At 41.3% G+C, this 23,778-nt stretch overlaps 4 protein-coding genes across 9 annotated transcripts; all 4 read left to right on the top strand.

Annotated features, from left to right (window-relative positions):
- The first annotated feature begins 150 nt into the window (after window positions 1-150).
- On the top strand, window positions 151-4,072 carry LOC135630922 (uncharacterized). 4 transcript variants are annotated; one of them, XM_065138233.1, is made up of 8 exons: window positions 151-965; window positions 1,108-1,257; window positions 1,943-2,022; window positions 2,130-2,241; window positions 2,330-2,371; window positions 2,655-3,190; window positions 3,282-3,510; window positions 3,615-4,072. In XM_065138233.1, the coding sequence occupies exons 1-8, from the start codon at window positions 434-436 to the stop codon at window positions 3,881-3,883; spliced, it is 1,950 nt and encodes a 649-aa protein (XP_064994305.1). In that variant the 5' UTR covers window positions 151-433; the 3' UTR covers window positions 3,884-4,072. The 4 variants fall into 4 exon arrangements, with proteins under 4 accessions (XP_064994305.1, XP_064994306.1, XP_064994307.1 ...); XM_065138234.1 differs by having other exon boundaries at window positions 3,621-4,072; XM_065138232.1 differs by having other exon boundaries at window positions 152-965; window positions 3,282-4,072.
- Window positions 4,073-6,247: 2,175 nt separating this feature from the next.
- On the top strand, window positions 6,248-9,967 carry LOC108952191 (uncharacterized). Of its 2 annotated transcripts, none has more exons than XM_065137796.1 (6): window positions 6,248-7,212; window positions 7,355-7,504; window positions 7,933-8,012; window positions 8,120-8,303; window positions 8,524-9,074; window positions 9,167-9,967. In XM_065137796.1, the coding sequence occupies exons 1-6, from the start codon at window positions 6,600-6,602 to the stop codon at window positions 9,752-9,754; spliced, it is 2,166 nt and encodes a 721-aa protein (XP_064993868.1). In that variant the 5' UTR covers window positions 6,248-6,599; the 3' UTR covers window positions 9,755-9,967. The 2 variants fall into 2 exon arrangements, with proteins under 2 accessions (XP_064993868.1, XP_064993869.1); XM_065137797.1 differs by having other exon boundaries at window positions 6,259-7,212; window positions 8,542-9,074.
- A 1,040-nt stretch (window positions 9,968-11,007) lies between these two features.
- On the top strand, window positions 11,008-14,967 carry LOC103976203 (uncharacterized). The gene is made up of 7 exons (XM_065137795.1): window positions 11,008-11,688; window positions 11,781-11,930; window positions 12,089-12,162; window positions 12,870-12,990; window positions 13,086-13,127; window positions 13,217-13,923; window positions 14,132-14,967. Exons 1-7 carry the CDS (start codon window positions 11,136-11,138, stop codon window positions 14,717-14,719), a joined length of 2,235 nt encoding a protein of 744 aa, XP_064993867.1. The 5' UTR covers window positions 11,008-11,135; the 3' UTR covers window positions 14,720-14,967.
- Window positions 14,968-17,032: 2,065 nt separating this feature from the next.
- On the top strand, window positions 17,033-21,209 carry LOC135631651 (uncharacterized). Of its 2 annotated transcripts, XM_065139396.1 has the most exons (8): window positions 17,033-17,570; window positions 17,652-17,934; window positions 18,066-18,215; window positions 19,055-19,134; window positions 19,242-19,353; window positions 19,442-19,483; window positions 19,722-20,254; window positions 20,347-21,209. In XM_065139396.1, exons 1-8 carry the CDS (start codon window positions 17,400-17,402, stop codon window positions 20,932-20,934), a joined length of 1,959 nt encoding a protein of 652 aa, XP_064995468.1. In that variant the 5' UTR covers window positions 17,033-17,399; the 3' UTR covers window positions 20,935-21,209. The 2 variants fall into 2 exon arrangements, with proteins under 2 accessions (XP_064995468.1, XP_064995466.1); XM_065139394.1 differs by having other exon boundaries at window positions 17,036-17,934.
- Window positions 21,210-23,778: the final 2,569 nt, after the last annotated feature.

Raw genomic sequence — 23,778 nt, forward strand, 5'->3', positions numbered from 1 at the left:
CCTTTCGGCGAGTTATCTTATTGTCACTAGACGTGAGACTAAATCATATCTGAATAATAAATTCTTTTGGCTCGCCATTAAAGAAATAGACACCTAAAGACACCCACTCGAGGATAACGTGATTTGGTGCTACAACAATTGCATGTTGCTGTTGACAACGTCGAGGGCAGAAGATTCAACAAAGAGACGGAAAAAAAGATGTTGCCGTAATCCGGGTGGACAACAAGAATCGGAGACCCACCAATGGGTTCTCAACTACGTAGACTTGCTATGAATATGATCTACAAAAACCAAGGGGGAAGGAAGTGTGCGACGATGGATGAGAGCCAAAAGGATCAGCTAGTCTGCTTGTTAAGGCAGGCCTTCAGGTTGCTTTAGTTTCGCAGTGGAAATCAGGAGGCGAAGGCGTACGAACGAGTTGTGCCCACCATATATGGGGGATCCCTCTCTTGCCCATACGGATTCCATTCAGGACGGCACGGAGGATGCTGATCCACCGCACGAGCTCAACAGGAAACATTTTCTCACGGTGAAGTCTCACATCCGTCAGAAGAAGCACAAGGAACTCTTGGCTCTAGCCGAAGAAGATCCTGGTCGCCCTGTGAACCTCATGAACGACACTTTGCTCCACGTCGTCATAGCTTGCAACAAGGCGGACCTCGCCAAAAGTATTATCTTGCAGATGCCAGTGGAGACCCTCGCGGCCAAGAATTTGTACGGCGACACGGCTCTTCATGTCACTGCCGCCGTGGGTAACAGCGAGGTGGCCAAGGAGCTGTTCGACACAAGAGAAGATCTCATCGGAGAACAGAACCTGAAGCAGGAGACACCACTTCACAAAGCGGCGTTCTACGGGCATCATGACATGTTCTGGTGCCTGGTGGACGAGGGGAAGGGCTCCCCGTACGATCGGAGGGAGGACGGCGCCACCATGCTGCACTGCGCCATCATGGGCAACGAGCCGGGTTAGCCATCATCACCGATTTGGTTGGTCTGGCTCAGGCCAGCTGGTTTTATCTTGTTTCTATCTTATTTATTTAAAGTGTTATATGTGGATCATACTGCTTCCGCATCTTTGTTGTGATGAAGGTGAGTAAGTTGACGCAGGGCTAGCACTGGAGATTGCAGAGCGTTTTCCATTGCTGATCACGTCGAGGAATACTATGGCGGTAACCCCGTTGCAGCTGATGGTGACCGTTCCGGGGTTATTCCGAAGCCAAATGGTACTGGGCTGCTTCGAGTCCATCCTCTATGGCTGTAAGTGCTGCCAGCCTCTTCCTTCAACTTCCCCAGCGCCTCTCCCTCCCACACCCCACCCCCCTTGATTTTTCGGATTTATTATATGGTTTTGTCTGATTTGATCTCTGTTCTTTATTCTTTCACTTGTCTCCTGCTTCTTCCCTCAATTCGCCCTTTTGTCGTCACCCTTTCGTCCCTGTTCTTTCTTCTTCGAGGAGGAGACGAGAAGGAGGAGGAGAGCAAGCGACACAAGGTTGACCAGTTCACTCATCCAAACTGGCTTAGTGAATCATTTCAACAAATTTGAAACGAAATTAATTAGAATAGGAGGATAAAATAGAGGGGCGTGATAGAAATCAATTACTAATTATTTTTTAGGTGAATTACTTTTTGTGTGTGTATATATATATATATATATATATATATATATATATATATATATTACAATCCGATCTAAAAAGATAATTGACTTATTAACTTCATTAAACTTGGACCATTGATCTGAATAGTTAAGCTCAAATTAATAATAATACACTCATCAAATCCCTATAAATTAATTTTAGTATTTATCTATTTTTTTATTTTCTATGTGAAGTAAAATTATAATTGTCCTAAGAAAAATATACTTACGATGAAACTTAAACATCAAGCGTTTTGATACCAGCAGTGTACATGCTCCTAAAATTTTGATCTTACATTTCAGTTATTCCTTTGGAGAAGGACTCACACAGGACACGTCAAAGAGATGAAGAGGAGGCAAGTGGAAGCTCCAACGATGCCGGTGTATGTGATTCAAATCATCAACATCTTTTCCATCACAATATCAATAGTCCACTATTGTCTCTCTCATTTGTTTCTCTTTTTGGCGTCTACATATATATAATCTCAAGCAAGCTGAGGGCACAGAACAAGATGACCACGAATATTTCGGGAGGCAGAGAACAATTCGTTCGAGATTTCCATCTTGCTGCTGTACTATCGTTGACAGATTAGTCATCCCAGGCACTCCTACTAGCTTCTCTGTCTACAATTTTTGTAGTCATCCATGTTCTGTTTCACTACGCTGATGTTTTCCTTTTTGTCCTTGCAGTCAAATGGGTTCATCTGTTTCTTTTCATCATTTTAACGACTTGTGAGTAATTGTTCCCAAACAGTGCATTGATGATATTTAGAGTCATGTCCTACTGTTTCATTACGAGTTTTAGCAAATTAGGAAAGCACTATAGAAAAGGCTTCTTGTAATTTAGTTCTCCAAAACAAAGTAGTTTACATGATGGATAATTATAGCTTATTTGCGGAAAAACATAAATGGGATGATCATGTCGCTGACTTCTTCTGATGTTAATTTGGAGATGCAATGCGTTTAAGATTAATTTAGTTCTTCTGATGATCATGTCGGAAAAACATAAATGCAGTGTACCCTCGAACCCGACATCTGGAGAAGATTAAGAGAACCCATAGAAAAGCCTTGGAACTCATCGAATTTTTAGCCCGCGACCCGAGAAACATGGAGTTCTACGTGCTGGGAAGAAAACAAGGTGACGGCGGTGCTCCTGCGGCAGGCCCTCAAGAAATGGGCATTCTCTCTCAAGTTCAACTTAATGCACCAGCTGCGTCTACCAGAAGATGGAATGAGCCACCCTTGATCTTGGGTGCACAAATGGGCATTCCCGAGTACGTCAGTACGATCTTAAGAGTGTGTCCGGAGGCAGCTACGTACCTGGACACCCGTGGCCGAAGCGTTCTCCAAGTAGCAATAGAGCATGGTAACCGAGAGATTGTGAGAACTATACGTGAGATGACTTTGGGGAAGAATCCCATACTACCATCCTGGCTACTGTCCCGCGTCGACAAAGGGACCGGAAGAACCATCCTGCACTTGGCATCGGCAAATGCCCCCGAGCATAATCAAGATGCTCTACAAATGCAAGATGAACTAAGATGGTTTGAGGTCAAGTCCCTGACTTCATTAATTACAAATAAATCTTTATATTCTCAGAGTTTCCTGCTAAATTTGATCGTTTTCTGACATTTGAATGCAGACGGTGAGAGATATGGTTCCTAAGGAATTAGTGTACAGTCGGAACGCGCAAGAGATGACAGCAGAAGAGATGTTTACTGAGAGTCACCGAGCGATGCTCAAGAGTTGCAAGGGTCAACTAATGGAAACGGGCAGGACGTGTTCAGGGCTTGTCGCTGCTGTAGTGTTCGCGTCGAGCTTCTCCATCCCCGGCGATAAGGACCCAGCGACCGGCAACCCGGTTTACTTCGGTAGGGCAGCTTTTAAGGTCTTCTCACATTTTTACGTGATTGGGTTGTCATGCGCCGCCACATCTCTGGTGTTGTTCTTATCCCTCGCCATGTCACCTTACAAGGAGCAGCAGTTCCGTCGTATAATCCCAACCAAATACTTCTTTGCCCGCTCGTCGTTTGCGATGGCGATGCTGTCTTTTCTGGTGGCGTTCACCTGCAACATCTACCTACAGATATATGGCTGGCAGAAGGCGAAGTCGAAGGACTTGATTCCATTCGTATTGGAGCTCACCGTCTTCCCCGTCATCTGTTACCTGGTGTTGTTCTTTCGTGGCTCCGATTTCGGTCTATCTTTCCTTGTTCGTCTTTGGGGTTGAGTCAACAAGCATGATCGTCCAATCTTTGGAATCTGCAGCTTCATGATGCACGTGGGTTGTACTTATTACGGTATGCCACCTGTTCTAGTGGTGTGTGGTGGTGGTAGTCATCTGACAGTTAATAATACCTTGTGTGTACAAGCAGCGACAAAGGCATGTTATGTATGGACGCTATTTGATTGCAACTTTAATGTGGTTTTTTATCTTCTATCTTCAATTAGATGATGTCTACGAAACTGTAGACAACAGATCTGATCACCAATAATGGTGATGGCCCTCTCTATTGTTTTTGACGAAGTCAATATGACATAACTGTTGACCAGATCTTACCCTGCATTGTCATGTATATGTCACATGTCGATTGACAGATTTCCCCTATCGTATGGACGTCCTTTGGTTTTCCCAGAGGTCGGCTAGAACATAGGCTCGAGTCTTTTTGAATATTCTGTGACAAATCACATAGTCCATATAGTAAAGTTTTGGCCCGCCAAAGTTTGCACAGGCAAACGAAATGATTGGCTTATAGAAGCCAATCATTCAATAAGTGAAGGACATCAATTTTGGATTAAAAAAATATCAACAAAAAACAAATCACCTTTATAGAAAGGAAAGAAAACTCTCCGTGGAGAGCTTTATTGCACTCCTTCGCATCCATCATCTATGGAGTCAAATAAGAAAGATTTAAGAGAAGATAGGAATGGTCCGAGTGAAGAAGACAAACTAACGAGCAGCAATGCTCGTCTATTCCAAAGACCTGCCACGAGAATAATACAGCGAGAAAAAAAGAAAGAAAAGCAAGAAACTTATTTATGAGGTGCGAAAGGTGATGGACATCCGATTCACGCCGTTGCAGCTGATGGTTACCATCCTCTTCCGAAGCCAACTTGTGCTCGGCTCCTTTGATTCCTTTCTCTATAACTGTCCAACTGCTGCTCGCCCTTTCCCAATTACTTTTTACATAAAATTAATATATTTTATGTAAAAATATATTAACTTTTATAAAATATATTCTAAATTATTCAAAATATATTATTACACTCTCATTCAAAGAACGTGTTAAAAAAAAAAAATTTAATAAAATTATCCTAAATTCATCATAAAACTAATCATAAAATTCTACATCTCTTATTTTCTATTTCCTATATTGACTTAGTTATGTTCAAAATTAAAATAAATTAAATTCGATTACCTAACCTATTTTAATATTAATATTTTTTTCTTTTAGATATATCTAGAATAATTAATTATCAAAACTTTGAGAATTCTACTATAATTTGATTCTAACAAAATTATAATAAATTTATATAAAAATTAATATATCTTAGTAAATGCGAGTGTAACTTCAATGTAAGAGATTTGGCTTAACTTGACCCTACTCGATTCGAAGGGATCCGACCCAAATCGATTTAATCTAGATCGAATCAACCTGCTAATCAGTCAGGTTTAAAATAATCTATTTCAAAAGTATAATCAAAATTTTTAAAGAAAATCACCTTTTGTATGAGCGTTTATCTTTATATATACAAAGTATCCTATTAAACATGAGGTATTACAAAAAAAAAAATCCCTCTCCAAAGACCTCCTGTCATGTCAACTCTAGTAAAATCCCTATTAGCTTGAGAAAGAAGTTCTTCGTTAATACTATAGTTGAGACTGCAACCGATTCATTGTTATTTACTCATTTTCTTTTGGTTCGTTTTCATGTCAGTGTCAAGCTATATGATAGGTAAACAAGTGTTTGGTACCCTGTCTCCGTCCCACCATGCGCTGACGTTATCAGATTCCCTTTCGCTGATCTATATATCTTATTGTCAGAAGATGTGAGACTGAAAGTGATATGTTGGAGGAAAGTATTGATTATATTTCTATTTATCATTGGTTGACCGATGGAGATGATTACTTTACTTGGGATGTCATGTTGAGGTAATTAAATCATGCCAACGCAGATTCGAATAATAAAATTCTTTTAGCTTGTCATTAAAGCAAAAGACACCCACTCGAAGATAACGTGATTTGGAGCTACAAATGATAACACTGAGAACAAAAGATTCAATAAAGAGATGTTGCCACAATCCCGGGTGCATAAAAAGAATCGGAGACCAACCAAAGGGTCGTCAACTCCAAAGACGTGCGATGAACATGATCTACAAAACCTTTTCTATAAGGTGCAAGTGGAGGTTTGGGTGCAAGCTTCCGGATTATTGTTTCCTGCAGAGCAAGAATCGTTGACCCTCGCATGGCCATCCACGTTTATGGCATGTAGCTGCTGTCTAGCTTTAACGTATGTGAATTATTGATTAGTAGGTTGGCCTCTGTAACATACGATTAATTTGTTGTCGGATCTTTTGCGAGTGAGATAGAGGGTGCTTAATTTGTTGTGAAAGAAAAGTCAATAAGAGGGGGATAGGTTGGAAGGGGTCCAAAGGGGATCTGTACTAAACTTGGAACGGTTTAGCTGGTTTGAGCAAAGAATCCGACGCCATTTTCCGACACTAAGCGACGCCAATCGACTGAAAAGGAGGGAGGCGTACGACGATGGATGAGAGCCAAAAGGATCAGCTAGTCTGCTTGTTAAGGCAGTCCTTTCAGGTTGCTTTAGTTTCGCAGTAGAAATCTGGAGGCGAAGGCGTACGAACGAGTTGTGCGCACCATATCGCAACTGCACCGTATATATTTTGTGGTCGGTGAGAACGTAGCGAGAGGAGCGGCTCCCTTCGGCGTGTTTTGGATATGGCGGCTCCTTCCACCACCCAAAAGCTGACGCCTGCTGCTGATGTAGGCACCGGATCAGGGAGAAAAGTAGAGAAACAGCCGTCTGTACCTGGGAAATCGCAGCCTGCACATGGCGCAGGTGGTGGTGGATCAGAGGAGCCACCGCATGCCCTGGACGAGGCACGCTTCCGCCTGCTGAACTCGCTCCTCCACCGTGAGAACGTGGACGCGGACGAACTTCTGAATCTTGTGGGGGAAGATTACCCCGTGAACCTCATGAATGACCCGCTGCTCAGCGTCGTCATCGCCTGCAAGAAGCCCAAGCTCGCCGTCCGCCTCATCGCCAAAATATCATCAAATGACATTCTCAAGGCCTACAACTACAACGGCGACACGGCGCTTCACGTAGCTGCCGCCATGGACGACAAAGAAGTGGCCTTGGAGCTGATCCGCAGGGTGCCAGATCTCGTTCATATGCGGAACCGGAAGCAGGAGATACCGCTACATAAGGCGGCCCTGTACGGGCTGCAGGGCATGTTCAAGCTGCTGGTCGACGAGAACAGCTCACCGGAAGCCCGGAGGGAGGACGGCGCCACCATGCTGCACTGTGCCATCATGGGCAACGCGCCGGGTAAGCGATCATCACCAGTTTCGTTGGTCTGGCGCTGGCCAGCTGCCTTTATCTTGTTTTTATCCTATTTATTTGAAGTGTTATATGTGGATCATACTGCTTCCGCATCTTTGGTGTGATCAAGGTGAGTGAGTCGATGCAGGGCTTGCACTGGAGATTGCAGAGCGTTTTCCATTCCTGATCACATCGCGGAATACTATGGCGGTAACCCCGTTGCAGCTGATGGTGACCGTTCCGGGGTTATTCCGAAGCCAAATGGTACTTGGCGGCTTAGAGTCCATGCTCCATAACTGTAAGTGCTGCCCGCCTCTTCCTTCAACGCCCCCAGCGCCCCGCCCTCCCCCCTGCTTCTCTCTCTCTCTCTCTCTCTCTGTATATATATATATATATATATATATATATATATATATATATATATATATATATATATATATATATATATATATATATATATATATATATATATATAATCTGAGCTAACGGAATAATTGACTTATTAACTGAACTTGGATCATTGATCTGAATAATTAAGTTTAAATTAATAATAATATACTCATCAAATCTCTATAAATTAATCTTAGTATTTGTCTACTTTTAATTTTCGATGTGAAGTAAAATTATAATTGTCCTAAGAAAAATATACTTACGATGAAACTTAAACATCAAGCGTTTTGATACCAGCAGTGTACATGCTCCTAAAATTTTGATCTTACATTTCAGTTATTCCTTTGGAGAAGGACTCACACAGGACACGTCAAAGAGATGAAGAGGAGGCAAGTGGAAGCTCCAACGATGCCGGTGTATGTGATTCAAATCATCAACATCTTTTCCATCACAATATCAATAGTCCACTATTGTCTCTCTCATTTGTTTCTCTTTTTGGCGTCTACATATATATAATCTCAAGCAAGCTGAGGGGACAGAACAAGATGACCACGATTGTTTCGCGTGGCAGAGAACAATTCGTTCAAGATTTCCATCTTGCCGCTGTACTCTCGTTGATATATTAGTCTTCCCAGGCACTCCTACTAGCTTCTCTGTCCTTGCAGTCAATTGGGTTCTTCTGCGTCTTTTCATCATTTTAAAGACTCGTGAGTAATTGTTCCCAAACAGTACATTGATGATATTTAGAGCCATGTCCTACTGTTTCATTACGAGTTTTAGCAAATTAGGAAAGTACTATAGAAAAGGCTTATTGTAATTTAGTTCTCCAAAACAAAGTAGTTTATATGATGGGTAATAATAGCTTATTTGCGGAAAAACATAAATGGGATGATCATGTCTCTGACTTCTTCTAATGTTAATTTGGAGATGCAATGCGTTATGCAGTGTGCCCTCGAACCCGACATCTGGAGAAGATTAAGAGAACCCATGGAAAAGCCTTGGAACTCATCGAATTTTTAGCCCGCGACCCGAGAAACATGGAGTTCTACGTGCTGGGAAGAAAACAAGGTGATGGCGGAGCTCCTGCGGCAGGCTTTCGAGAAAGAGGTGGGCGACAAGATCAACTTAATGCACCTGCTGCGTCTACCAGAAGATGGAACGAGCCACCCTTGATCTTGGGTGCACAAATGGGCATTCCCGAGTTCGTCAGTACCATCTTACGAGTGTGTCCGGAGGCGGCTACCTACCTGGACACCCGTGGCCGAAGCGTTCTCCAAGTAGCAATAGAGCATGGTAACCGAGAGATTGTGAGAACTATACGTGAGATGACTCGGGGGAAGAATCCCATACTACCATCCTGGCTACTGTCCCGCGTCGACAAAGGGACCGGAAGAACCATCCTGCACTTTGCTTCGGCAAATGCCCCTGAGCATAACCAAGATGCTCTACAAATGCAAGATGAATTAAGATGGTTTGAGGTCAAGTCCCTAACTACATTAACTAGAAATAAAATATTTATATTCTCGGAGTTGCCTACTGAATTTGATCGTTTTCTGACATTTGAATGCAGACGGTGAGAGATATGGTTCCTAAGGAATTAGTGTACAGTCGGAACGCGCAAGAGATGACCGCAGAAGAGATGTTTACCAAGAGTCACCAAGCTTTGCTCAAGAGTTGCAAGGTTCAACTAATGGAAACGGGCAGGCTGTGTTCCGGGCTGGTCGCAGCTGTAGTGTTCGCGTCGAGCTTCTCCGTCCCCGGCGATAAGGACCCAACCACCGGCAACCCGGTTTACTTCGGTAGGGCAGCTTTTACGGTCTTCTCACATGCGTACGTGATTGGGTTGTCATGCGCCGCCACATCTCTGGTGTTGTTCTTATCCCTCGCCATGTCACCTTACAAGGAGCAGCAGTTCCGTCGTATAATCCCAACCAAATACTTCTTTGCCCGCTCATCGTTTGCGATGGCGATGCTGTCTTTTCTGGTGGCGTTCACCTGCAACATCTACCTACAGATATATGGCTGGCAGAAGGCGAAGTCGAAGGACTTGATTCCATTCGTATTGGAGCTCACCGTCTTCCCCGTCATCTGTTCCCTGGTGTTGTTCTTTCGTGGCTCCGATTTCGGTCTATCTTTTCTTTTTCGTTCTCGGCGTTGAGTCAACAAGCATGATCGTCCACATCCTTCGAATCTGCAGCTTCATGATGTACGTGGGTTATACCTATTACGGTATGTCGCCTGTTCCAGTGGTATGTGGTGGTAGAAGTCATTGGACAGTTAAATATCTTGTGTGTACAAGCAGCAACAAAGGCATGTAATATGTGGACGCTATTTGATTGTAACTTTAATGTGATTTTTCTTCTATCTTCAATTAGATGATATCGGCGCAAAAGTAGAGAACAGATCTGATCACCAATAATGGTGATGGCCCATCAATACTGAATAATGGTGATGGCCCTGCCTATTGTTTTTGGACTAATGTCCATACGACATAGCTGTTGATGGGATCTTATCCTCTCACCGTTGACTGTATTGTCATGTAAGATATGCATGGACGTCCTTTCGTTTTCCCAGAGATCGGCTAGAAGATAGGCTCGAGTCTTATTGAATCTTCTGTGACAATCACATAGTCCAAATCGTACAGTTTTGGCCCACCAAAGTTTGCACAGGCTCCTTGGCAGCATCCATTGACTGGAGTCAATAAAAAACATTTAAGAAAAGATAGAAACAGATGTATCGTGGTCCAAAGAGTGAAGAAGACAAACTAACCACAAGCAATGCTCGTCTATTTCAATGGCCTGTCACAAGTCTAATACAGCCACAAAACATTAAAAAAAAGGAAGAAGCTTCTTTATGAGGTGCCAAAGGTTATGGACATCTATCTGATTCACGCACGGAATGGTCACCATCGCCGAGTACCTCTTTCGAAGCCAATTGTTTGGTCGGCACCTTTGATTCCTTTCTCTGTATCTGTCCAAGTGCTGCTCGCCCTTTCTCAAGTACTTTCTAATCCTCTATCCATCTCTCCATTTTTATTTTTCTACTTTTACTGTTATAATAAGCTTTTTAAATTATTTTTATTACATTAAATTACATATAAGACATCCTTATATAAACATATCATTATATTGCCACGACTATATAGACACTTATTCTATATACAAACTAGAAATAGACAAAAGGATACCAATAAAATAAAGAGACACCGCAATAAGAATCGGATTTGGTAAAGTATTTTCCTCAAACGAGCTTGGAGGATCGGATAAGTGTTTTGTAAAGAGACCACTGCTCCTGAAATGAAAACCAATCGTCGTGCTTTCAATTAATAAAACCAATCATGCATACCTTTTTCTAAAGTGTTCAATGAGGAGACAACATAAGTAATTGTCAGTTCACGCATATTACTTACCGTACGCAGAAGGAGGCGTAGGTACGTCGGTCGATGGTCACTTGATCTCCTTCCTGGCCATCATATAAAGGGAGGCCTTCAGGTGCTCATCTAAGACCACCAAGGGTACGTGAAGGTTGAAGACGTAGCCATGGATCCTTCGGGAAGCCATTCGGCCCTCGCAACAGATAACAGTGATGACGAGAATAGACGACCTAGCGTCTTCGACGTGGATCACTTTTGCACCGTGACGTCTCTGATTCAGCAGGAGAAGTACGAGGATCTATTACCCCTAGCCATGAAGAAGGATCCTCCACTCAACCTCATGGAGGACCCTGTGCTCAACGTCGTCATCGAATACAAGAAGACCGACCTCGCCAAACGGCAGATTCAAAACATGCCCGCGGAGAAGAAGCCCGCGGAGAAGCCCGGACCGCTGTGGTACGCTAATTACCACGGCGACACGGCTCTCCATGTCGCGGCCACCGTGGGTGACCTCGACGTGGCCAAGGCGTTGGTCAGGAAGAACTCAGAACTCGTCAGTGCACGCAACTGGAAGAACGAGACACCGCTGCACAAAGCGGCGCTGTACGGGCACGAGACGATGTTCTGGGACCTGGTGGAAATGGGGTCGCACGCCCCGGACGAGCGGAGGGAGGACGGCGCCACCGTGCTGCACTGTGCCATCATGGGCAGCGCGCCGGGTGAGTTGTAATCAATTCCATGAAGCCATAGTCATATATAGCTCCTTTCTTGTTTTCCAAAAATATGTTTACATAGTTGAATTGTAATGTAGCTTTAGCACTGAAGATTGCCAAGACATATCCACCGCTGATCACGTCGAGGAATGATGATGCGGTGACTCCGATGCAGCTGACGGTGACAATTCCAGGGTTATTCCGAAGCCTAACGAATCTTGGGCCCTTAGAGGCCGTAATTTATAAGCGTGAGTCGTAATGTAATTTCTAGGATTTACATCACCATAAAACATTCACAGCATGTAGTTATGGTAACTAAGGCTTTGTTACATCAAATAAAAGCACACCAATATGCATGCTAGCTCTTGAAACTTCATGGCTGTATACTTTGATTGCAATGTTGCAGTGATTCCATACGAAGACTCCAGCGAGCCACGTGCAGTAGATGAAGAGACACCCAGGGTCTCGAGCGCTGTTGAAGTATGTGCTTCCGGATGAATCATTTTGTTTTGCATGATGGCATTGATATAGTTCATGAGGTCGATAGCATCTTTTCTACTACTTGTCAATAATATTTATCACAAAATTTAAGAGCAGTTTTTTCCTCAAACTAGACAATATAAAGTTTGATCTACCATGTGTTAGAAATTTTTGTAATACCAGTCGAAGTCATTCTGGTTAGGGTTAACGAATTACCCGTTTAGGATATTTCTATTCATCTCAATATAGGTTTTGAAAGTCTTTCACATATTCACAAAGGTTTAAACTTAATACATGTAACTCAATTTTTAAGTCTTTCTCTTCTTTGAAGGGTTCAAACTTTGAGTTCATATATTTTTTAACTTTACGATACGGTTCACATATCTACATCTACCCAATGGTACGACTCATCTACATTCAGTGGATGGAATATTATGTAATTTTTTTTTAGAAACGATGAGTTTGAGCCATATTCTAGTTAGGGTTAATGTATATTAGGTCATACGTCATACATCAATTGAATCTAGAAACTTTGATTTTTATATTATCAATCAAATTTAGTATATGTAACTAGACTCTTTCAATTATTAGTAACATGAGACTATCCTCTTAGAATATTTCTTTTCATCTCATATATGATTTGTCCCTGCACGAGTATTATTTCCTTGTATTGTCTCTGACGTTGGCGTCTACATGTACTTAATAAGGGAGGTGCAAAATATATCAAGCGAAAGGTTGTGTCTCTTCTGCCCCCCAAAACGTTTCGTTCGAAATTCCCATCTCACTACAGCAGTCTCTTTGACCTGTCGGAATTGATGTTCATCCCAGGTACTCACTCCTACGAGCTTCTCTATTTATATTTCTTACCTGGATCTTATTGTTGGATCACAGTACTACACTGATTCGTGCTTCTGTTGATGCAGCCAGATGGGTTCATTTGTTGCTTTTCCGCATTCTAAAGCAATGTAAGTCATTGTTCGTGGATGGATGCATGATGTTTAGACCTGTTGTCCTTTTCCAATTAATGTTATTGGAATTGCAATGCATCATGCAGTGTTCCCTATGATCGAACGTCTGGAGAAGCAAAAGAAAACCCACAAGGAAACCTTGGAACTGATCGAGTTCTTAGCCTATTATCCAAGGCACATGGAGTTCTATTCCAAGGGAAGACGAAAAGGCAAGGAGGAAAGTCTTCTTGTTGGAGACATCACCAGTTCTACAACAAGACAGTCTCCTCCGTCCACAGACGCTGGTGAAGGCCAAGGAGTAAATGGAGGAGGGAACCGAGATCAAGACTTTGATAGGTTTGCGGAAAAGCTATTTATGTATATGTCGCACAAGGATGCCAATCACGAAGCAGTAGCAAAAGAGCTCAAGAAGAGCATGAAGGAGTCGATGGAGGAAGTGTCCGGTGAATCCACAATTAGAAGATGGGACGAGCCGCCCCTGATCTTGGGTGCACAAATGGGTCTTCCTGAGTTCGTCAGGACGATCTTGCTAGTATGTCCGCAGGCAGCAGCATACCTGGACACCAAGGGGAGAAGCGTTCTCCAAGTCGCAGTCATGTATCGTCGCGAGGAGATTGTCAAGATCATAATGGACATGAGAAACATTTTACCATCCTGGTTATTTTCCGAAATCGAACCCAAAACCGGGAACACCATCGTGCATCTTGCTTCACGTGGAAGCCCTGATGTAGCAAAGGAAGCGCAAGACGAACCGGATGCAATGCAACTGCATTACGATTTAGTATGGTTTGAGGTAAAGTTGCTAAACTTTTTTGCCCCCCTCCTCAAATTTTGACATGCTTCTCAAAAGTATTATCCGTTCAATTCTTTGACATGCATTCTTCGGTGTCGGTTGTGGGTTATTCGCGCATAATACAAAATAACCACAAATACACAAATAAAATCTACGTATTCTCAGAGTTGCGTACTAAATTTGATCGTTTTCTGACATTTGAATGCAGACGGTGAGAGATATGGTTCCTAAGGAATTAGTGTACAGTCGGAACGCGCAAACGAAGACCGCAGAAGAGATGTTTACTGAGAGTCACCGAGCGATGCTCAAGAGTTGCAAGGGTCAACTAATGGAAACGGGCAGGACGTGTTCAGGGCTTGTCGCTGCTGTAGTGTTCGCGTCGAGCTTCTCCATCCCCGGCGATAAGGACCCAGCGACCGGCAACCCGGTTTACTTCGGTAGGCCAGCTTTTAAGGTCTTCTCACATGCGTACGTGATTGGGTTGTCATGCGCCGCCACATCTCTGGTGTTGTTCTTATCCCTCGCCATGTCACCTTACAAGGAGCAGCAGTTCCGTCGTATCATCCCAACCAAATACTTCTTTGCCCGCTCGTCGTTTGCGATGGCGATGCTGTCTTTTCTGGTGGCGTTCACCTGCAACATCTACCTACAGATATATGGCTGGCAGAAGACGAAGTCGATGGACTTGATTCCATTCGTAATGGAGCTCACCGTCTTCCCCGTCATCTGTTTCCTGGTGTTGTTCTTTCGTGGCTCCGATTTCGGTCTATCTTTCCTTGTTCGTCTTTGGGGTTGAGTCAACAAGCATGATCGTCCACATCTTTGGAATCTGCAGCTTCATGATGCACGTGGGTTGTACCTATTACGGTATGCCACCTGTTCTAGTGGTGTGTGGTGGTGGTAGTCATTGGACAGTTAATAACTTGTGTGTACGGGCAGCGACAAAGGCATGTGGTGTATAGACAACAAAGCTGGTCACCAATAATGGTGATGGCCCTCTCTATTGTTTTTGACGAAGTCAATATGACATAACTGTTGATGGGATCTTACCCGGTATTGTCATGTATACTGTCACATGTCGAGTGACAGATTTCCCCTGTCACATGCAACTTGCAAGGAGATGTATGGACTTCCTTTCGTTTTCCCAGAGGTCGGCTAGAACATAGGCTCGAGTTTTATTGAATCTTCTGTGACAAATCACATAGTCTATATCGTAAAGTTTTGGCCCACCAAAGTTTGCACAGGCAAACGAAATGATTGGCTTATAGAAGCCAATCATTCAAGAAGTTACGGACATCAATTTTGAATTAAAAAAATATCAACAAAAAAAAATCACCCTTGTAGAAAGGAAAGAAAACCCTCCTTCGCATCATCTATGGAGTCAAATAAGAAAGATTTTAGAAAAAATAGATATGGTCCGACCGAAGAAGACAAACAATGCTCGTCTATTCCAAAGACCTGCCACGAGAATAATACAGCGAGAAAAATGAAAAGAAAAGGAAGAAGCTTATTTATGAGGTGCGAAAGGTTATGGACATCCTATTCACGCTGTTGCAGCTAATGGTTACCATCCTCCTCCGAAGCTAACTTGTGCTCGGCTCCTTTGATTCCTTTCTCTATAACTGTCTAATTGCTGTTCGCCCTTTCCCAATTACTTTTTATATAAAATTAATATATTTTATACAACAATATATTAAATTTTATAAAAAAAATTATTCTAAATTATTCAAAATATATTATTACACTATCATTCAAAGAATGTGTTGAATATTAAATTTTTTTTATAAATTTATCCTAAATTCATCATAAAACTAATCATAAAATTCTACATCTCTTATTTTCTATTTCCCATATTGACTTAGTTATACTCAAAATTAAAATAAATTAAATTCGATTACCTAACTTATTTTAATGTTAATATATTTTTTACTTTTAGATATATTTAGGATAATTAATTATCAGAACTTTGAGAATTCCACTATAATTTGATTCTAACAAAAAAAATACTAGTTTTTTTATTTTATAATAAATTTATATAAAATTAATATATCTTAGTAAATTCGAGTGTAACTCAGATTTGGCTCTACCCAATCCGACCCGATCCGAAAGGAACCGACCCAAGTCGATTTAATTCAGATCCAATCAACCTACTAATTAGTTAGGTTTGAAATAGTATCGTTCAAATGTATTCTGAAAATTTTTAAATAAAAATTACCTCTTGTATGAACTTATATATATATATATATATATATATATATATATATATATATATATATATATATATATATATATATAATCCTATTAAGCATGAGGTATTACGAAAAAAATCGCTCTCCAACAACCTCCTGTCCTGTCAACTCTAGTAAAATCCCTTTTAGCTTGAGAAAAGAAGTTCTTCGTCAATACTATAATTGAGACTGCAACTGATACTTTGTTATTTACTCATTTTCTTTTGGTTCGTTTTCATGTCAGTGTCAAGCTATATGATAGTTAAACCAAGTGTTTGGTACCCTGTCTCCGTTCCACCATGCCCTGACGTTATCAGATTCCCTTTCTGTGATCTATGTATCTTATTGTCATAAGACGTGAGACTGTCAGTGATATGTTGGAAGAAACTATTAATTATATTTCTATTTATTATTGGTTGACCGATGGAGATGATTACTTTACTTGGGATGTCATGTTGAGGTAATTAAATCATGCCAACGCAGATTCGAATAATAAAATTCGTTTAGCTTGTCATTAAAGCAAAAGACACCCACTCGATGATAACGTGATTTGGAGCTACAAATGATAACATTGAGAGCAAAAGATTCAATAAAGAGATGTTGCCATAATCCCGGGTGCATAACAAGAATCGGAGACCAACCAATGGGTTGTCAACTCCAAAGACGTGTGATGAACATGATCTACAAAACCTTTTCTATAAGGTGCAAGTGGAGGTTTGGGTGCAAGCTTCCGGATTATTGTTTCCTGTAGAGCAAGAATCGTTGACCCACAAGTTAAAGCTGCTGTCTAGCTTTAACGTATGTGAATTATTCATTAGTAGGTTGGCCTCTGTAACATACGATTAATTTGTTGTCGAATCTTTTGTGAATGAGATGGAGGGTGCTTAATTTGTTAGTGAAAGAAAAGTCAATAATGAGAAAAAGGGCAGAGAAGAAAACGCAAGATGAAAGCTCATCTGGAGAGTTCTTCATGGCAGTGCCACTTTAAGAGGGGAGATAGGTTGGAAGGGGTCCAAAGGGGATCTGTACTAAACTTGGAACGGTTTAGCTGGTTTGAGCAAAGAATCCGACGCCATTTTCCGTCACTAAGCTACTCCAATCGACTGAAAAGGAGGGAGGCGTACGACGATGGATGAGAGCCAAAAGGATCAGCTAATCTTGTTGTTAAGGCAGTCCTTTCAGGTTGCTTTAATTTTGGTGTAGGTATCTGGGGGCGAAGGCGTACGCACCATATAGCAACTGCATGCTATGGGGGATCCCGCCGCTCTTGCCAATACGGATTCCATTCACGACGGCACAGAGGATACTGATCCACTGCATGTGCTCAACAGGAGACATTTTCTCACGGTGAAGTCTCATTTCCGTCAGAGGAAGCACGAGGCACTCTTGGCTCTAGCCGTGGAAGATCCTGGTCGCCCGGTGAACCTCATGAACGACACTTTGCTCCACGTCGTCATAGCTTGCAACAAGACCGACCTCGCCAAAAGTATTATCTTGCAGATGCCAGTGGAGACCCTCGCGGCCAAGAATTTGTACGGCGACACGGCTCTTCATGTCGCTGCCGCCGTGGGTAACAGCGAGGTGGCCAGGGAGCTGTTCAGCAAGAGAGAAGATCTCATCGGAGAACAGAACGTGAAGCAGGAGACACCACTGCACAAAGCGGCGTTCTACGGGCATCATGACATGTTCTGGTGCCTGGTGGACGAGGGGAATGGCTCCCCGTACGAGCGGAGGGAGGACGGCGCCACCATGCTGCATTGTGCCATCATGGGCAACGAGCCGGGTAAGCGATCATCACCAGTTTCGTTGGCCAGCTGCCTTTATCTTGTTTTTATCCTATTTATTTGAATTGTTATATGTGGATCATACTGCTTCCGCATCTTTGGCGTGATCAAGGTGAGTGAGTCGATGCAGGGCTGGCACTGGATATTGCAGAGCATTTTCCATTGCTGATCACGTCGCGGAATACTATGGCGGTGACCCCGTTGCAGCTGATGGTGACCGTTCCGGGGTTATTCCGAAGCCAAATGGAACTTGGCGGCTTCGAGTCCATCCTCCATGACTGTAAGTGCTGCCAGCCTCTTCCTTCATCGCCCCCGGCGCCCCGCCCTCCCCCCTGCTTCTCTATTTCTTTCACTACATTTCCTACCAACGACTACCTTAATTTAGCGATCGTTCGACGTCCAAATTTATTGAGAATTTACCTAGGGATGTTTTTTTCTCATTATCGGAACACATTTACCCTTGATTTTTTGGATTTATTGTATGATTTTGTGTTAAACCGAATCAAATTTTATTCTTTCACATGTCTTTCTCCTCCTTCCCTCAATTCGCCCTTTTGTTGTCAACCTTTCACCCTTAATTCTTTCTTCTTCAAGGAGGAGAGGAGGAGTAGGCGAAGGAGGAGAAGAGGAAGCGACGGAAGGTTGACCGCTTCATGAACCGGTTCGCTCATTCAAACTGTTTTAGTAAATCATTTCAAAAAGTTTGAAACGAAATTAATTGGAATAGGAGGATAAAGTTAGAATTTACCAAAAAAAATTCCTAAATAATTTCTGAATAGAGGGGAGTGATAGAAAACAATTACTAATAATCTTTTAGGTGAATTACTTTATATATATATATATATATATATATATATATATATATATATATATATATATATATAACGGAATAATTGACTTATTAACTTCAGGATCATTGATCTGAATAATTAAGTTTAAATTAATAATAATACACTCATCAAATCTCTATAAATTAATCATAGTATTTGTCTACTTTTAATTTTCAATGTGAAGTAAAATTATAATTGTTCTCAGAAAAATATAGTTATTATGAAACTTAAACATAAAGTATTTTGATACCAACGTACATGCTCCTAAAAGTTTGATTTTACATTTCAGTAATTCCTTTGGAGAAGGACTCACACAGGACACGTCAAAGAGATGAAGAGGAGGCACCTGGAAGCTGCAACGATGCCGGTGTATGTGGTTCAAATCGTCAACATCTTTTCCATCACAATATCAATAGTCCACTATTGTCTCTCTGATTTGTTTGTCACTTTGGCGTTTACATATATATAATCTCAAGCAAGCTGAAGCCGCAGAGCAAGATGACCCCGAATATTTCGGGAGGCATAGAACAATTCGTTCAAGATTTCCATCTTGCTGCTGTACTCTCGTTGACATATTAGTCTTCCCAGGCACTCCTACTAGCTTCTCTGTCTACAATTTTTGTAGTCATCCAACTTCTGTTACATTACGCTGATGTATTCCTTTTTGTGCTTGCAGTCAAATGGGTTCGTCTGTTTCTTTTCTTCATTATAAGGACTTGTGAGTAACTGTTCCCAAACAGTACATTGATGATATTAAGAGCCATGTCCTACTGTTTCATTACTAGTTCTAGCAAATTAGGAAAGTACTATAGAAAAGGCTTCTTGTAATTTAGTTCTCCAAAACAAAGTAGTTTACATGATGGATAATTATAGCTTATTTGCGGAAACACATAAATGGGATGATCATGTCGCTGACTTCTTCTGATGTTAATTTGGAGATGCAATGCGTTATGCAGTGTACCCTCGAACCCGACATCTGGAGAAGATTAAGAGAACCCATAGAAAAGCCTTGGAACTCATCGAATTTTTAGCCCGCGACCCGAGAAACATGGAGTTCTACGTCCTGGGAAGAATGCAAGGTGACGGCGGAGCTCCTGCGGCAGGCTTTCGAGAAAGAGGTGGACGACAAGATCAACTTAATGCACCAGCTGCGTCTACCAGAAGATGGAACGAGCCACCCTTGATCTTGGGTGCACAAATGGGCATTCCCGAGTTCGTCAGTACCATCTTACGAGTGTGTCCGGAGGCAGCTACCTACCTGGACACCCGTGGCCGAAGCGTTCTCCAAGTAGCAATAGAGCATGGTAACCGAGAGATTGTGAGAACTATACGTGAGATGACTCGGGGGAAGAATCCCATACTACCATCCTGGCTACTGTCCCGCGTCGACAAAAGGACCGGAAGAACCATCCTGCACTTTGCTTCGGCAAATGCACCTGAGCATAACCAAGATGCTCTACAAATGCAAGATGAATTAAGATGGTTTGAGGTCAAGTCCCTAACTACATCAGCTAGAAATAAAATCTTTATATTCTCGGAGTTGCCTACTGAATATGATCGTTTTCTGACATTTGAATGCAGACGGTGAGAGATATGGTTCCTAAGGAATTAGTGTACAGTCGAAACGCGCAAGAGATGACCGCAGAAGAGATGTTTACTGAGAGTCACCAAGCTTTGCTCAAGAGTTGCAAGGTTCAACTAATGGAAACGGGCAGGTTGTGTTCGGGGCTGATCGCAGCTGTAGTGTTCGCGTCGAGCTTCTCCATCCCCGGCGATAAGGATCCAGCGACCGGCAACCCGGTTTACTTCGGTAGGGCAGCTTTTAAGGTCTTCTCACATGCGTACGTGATTGGGTTGTCATGCGCCGCCACATCTCTGGTGTTGTTCTTATCCCTCGCCATGTCACCTAACAAGGAGCAGCAGTTCCGTCGTATAATCCCAACCAAATACTTCTTTGCCCGCTCGTCGTTTGGGTTTGCGATGCTGTCTTTTCTGGTGGCGTTCACCTGCAACATCTACCTACAGTTGTATGGCTGGCAGAAGACGAAGTCGAAGGACTTGATTCCATTCGTATTGGAGCTCACCGTCTTCCCTGTCAACTGTTTCCTGATGTTGTTCTTTCGTGGCTTCACCTTCGATATACCTTTCCTTTTTCGTTCTTGGCGTTGAGTCAACAAGTTCATGATGATCGTCCACATCTTTGGAATCTGCAGCTTCATGATGTACGTGGGTTATACCTATTACGGTATGCCACCTGTACTAGCGGTATGTGGTGGTAGTTGTCATTGGACAGTTAACATCTTTGTGTGTACAAGCAGCAACAAAGGCATGTTATATCTGGACGCTATTTGATTGTAACTTTAATGTGGTCTTTTCTTCTATCTTAAATTAGATGTTGATATAGGCGCAACGGTAGACAACAGAGCTGATCATGCCCATCAATACTGAATAATGGCCTATTGTTTTTGGACTAATGTCTTAATGACATAGCTCTTGATGGGATCTTATCCTCTCACCGTTGACTGTAATGTCATGTAAGATATGCATGGACGTCCTTTCGTTTTACCAGAGATCGGCTAGAAGATGATAGGCTGAGTCTTATTGAATCTTCTGCCTAAGGTTATGGACATCTATCTATCTAATTCTCGTACCGAATGGTCACCATCGTCGAGTACCTCTTTCGAAGCCAATTCGTCGGTCGGCTCCTTTGATTCCTTTCTCCATATCTACCAAGTGCTGCTCACCCTTTCTTTAAGTACTTTCTAATCCTCTATCCATCTCTCCATTTTTATTTTTTTCTACTTTTACTGTTATAATAAGCTTTTTAAATTATTTTTATTATATTAAATTACATATAGGACATCCTTATATAAACATATCATTATATTACCGGTCAAAATTCTAATCACTGAAAAGTTAACGAAGATAAGTGGCATTCCTTCAAATACATGCGATATGCAGGACACAAGTTATTATTACCATAATGATTTCTGGGATGTGAAATTATAGTACATAGAGGACATAATCACATCGATTTATAATCAGTATTTAACTGACTCTTTCAAACTTAGGTGACCATAAATCTAAAGAGATAGTTGCTATACACATTGTCTTTCAAAGGAGCATCAATGCCTCTACAAGATTAATATAGCTTTCCTTGTCCATTTTTTGACCTAATGCTCCTATACATAGAATCACACAATCCTCATTTAAGGATAAATACACTTCTATATGCATGACTATCCTCAAGATTTTCATGAAGAAATGTGAAAATTATAAATACTTTGCTTTGATTCCTTTTAAATTTATATTTTATTATTGGTTTCTTTTATCATTCTTTTATATTAATTTTTTTGTCATATATTAAATTTTGAATCATATTTAGAAAGTAAACCAAAATCACTATGGCCCTGTGATTAAAAGTGATCAATTTGAACCACCAAATAAATAATTTTGCTTTGATAGCTGATGATAGATGTGTTGGGAAAGAAAAAAAAAAAAAAAAGATTTCATAGAAGAAGGGTATTAGTTCATTGCACTGAAAGAAGATTGCTGGTTACATAAGATTAGGGCTAAGTTCTCCAGTTTCTAAGAGAGTATTGTGCATAATTATTTTGAATAAAAATCATGGATTAGGATAGTTGCATCCATTACCTATGCTGTAATTATACATTAGCCCTTAAAACACCTTCTTAATTTATAATTTTGAGATGTTTTTTGAACTTCTTAAAATTTTCTAGTGTAATTGTTTTGGTGAGGAAATCTGCACTACTGATCACTTGAGATGCTTTTTGAACTACCCATAACTTGTGTTGGTGAACTTGAAAACTATCTCATCTTTGTTCATCAAGTTTCTAATGAAATGATGATGAATTTCAATGTGTTTGACCTTGCATGAAAGAGAGAATTTTTTTTGTAGTTTTCCATCTCCAAGTTTTATTTGAGAAGAGAAGTTGTGATCAAAGTTAACAAATATCTTTTCATTCCCAGTCTTGCTGCAATCACTGTTCAAATACCACACATTTTATGCTCCTTGTTGAACATTCATATAAGAGAAGAGTGTTCGATTTCATTCTTGATGAAGTTTGTCTCTTCCTTTTCGTTCTTCTCTTGAAACTACCAATCTCTTTGGGTTTGAGAATGATTGGGAATTCTGCACCTCTTATATCTAAATCTGTAATCTGATTGTTTTGTTCAACAGGTTGTTTTGAACTTCTTAAATTTCTCTAATGTGATTGTTTTTTTCAAAAGGTTGATTGGAAGATGATCTGTTCATTCTTTCCTCATGCACTTGAAGGAAACTCATCAATTCAAGAATAAGCAGATAGTATGACGACATGATCATACTTGGTGGGAAGACTTGTAAGAACTTTGCAAACAACCTTTTTTTTTTCCTTAATAGTATCCCCAAAACTTCTAATCTGATTGACAATTTCAATAACTTTTGTAAGAAACTCTTACATACCTTGCCCTTCTTTCGTTGTCATGTTCTCAAACTCTCTCCAAAGTGATTATAGCTTTTCGTAGATCACTTTGTCATTCCCTTGGAACCCTTCTTTCAAGATTTTCCATGCTTGTTTTGCCTTTTTTACACTACTCATCCCTTGTTGAATATATGGAAGAGCACTTGTATCCCTCTTCATGGATAGATTTTCCCTTCTTCTTCATTCTCTTGATTTTGAGGTGATTCTTTATATGAATCTTCAATCATATCAATAGTCATAGTGCTCTCCCTCAAAGATGGGAACCTCATTAGGAGTGTAGGCAAATATGGTGGGGATGAATGTCATTCAACAAGAAAGAAAGGAAGGCTGTCATCCCAAATTTGTTGGGAAAGAAAGAAAGATATCATAGAAGAAGGGAATGGCTCATTGCATTAGAAGAAAGATTACATCATACATAAAATTAGGCCAAAGTTCTCCCTTTTCCAAGAGAGTATTCTGAGTAATTATTTTGATTTAAAACATTAGATTATGATAGTTGCACCCCATTACCCATATTAAAACTATAAGT

Source organism: Musa acuminata, chromosome BXJ3-2, assembly GCF_036884655.1.
Source record: "Musa acuminata AAA Group cultivar baxijiao chromosome BXJ3-2, Cavendish_Baxijiao_AAA, whole genome shotgun sequence".
Taxonomy (NCBI): Eukaryota; Viridiplantae; Streptophyta; class Magnoliopsida; order Zingiberales; family Musaceae; genus Musa; species Musa acuminata.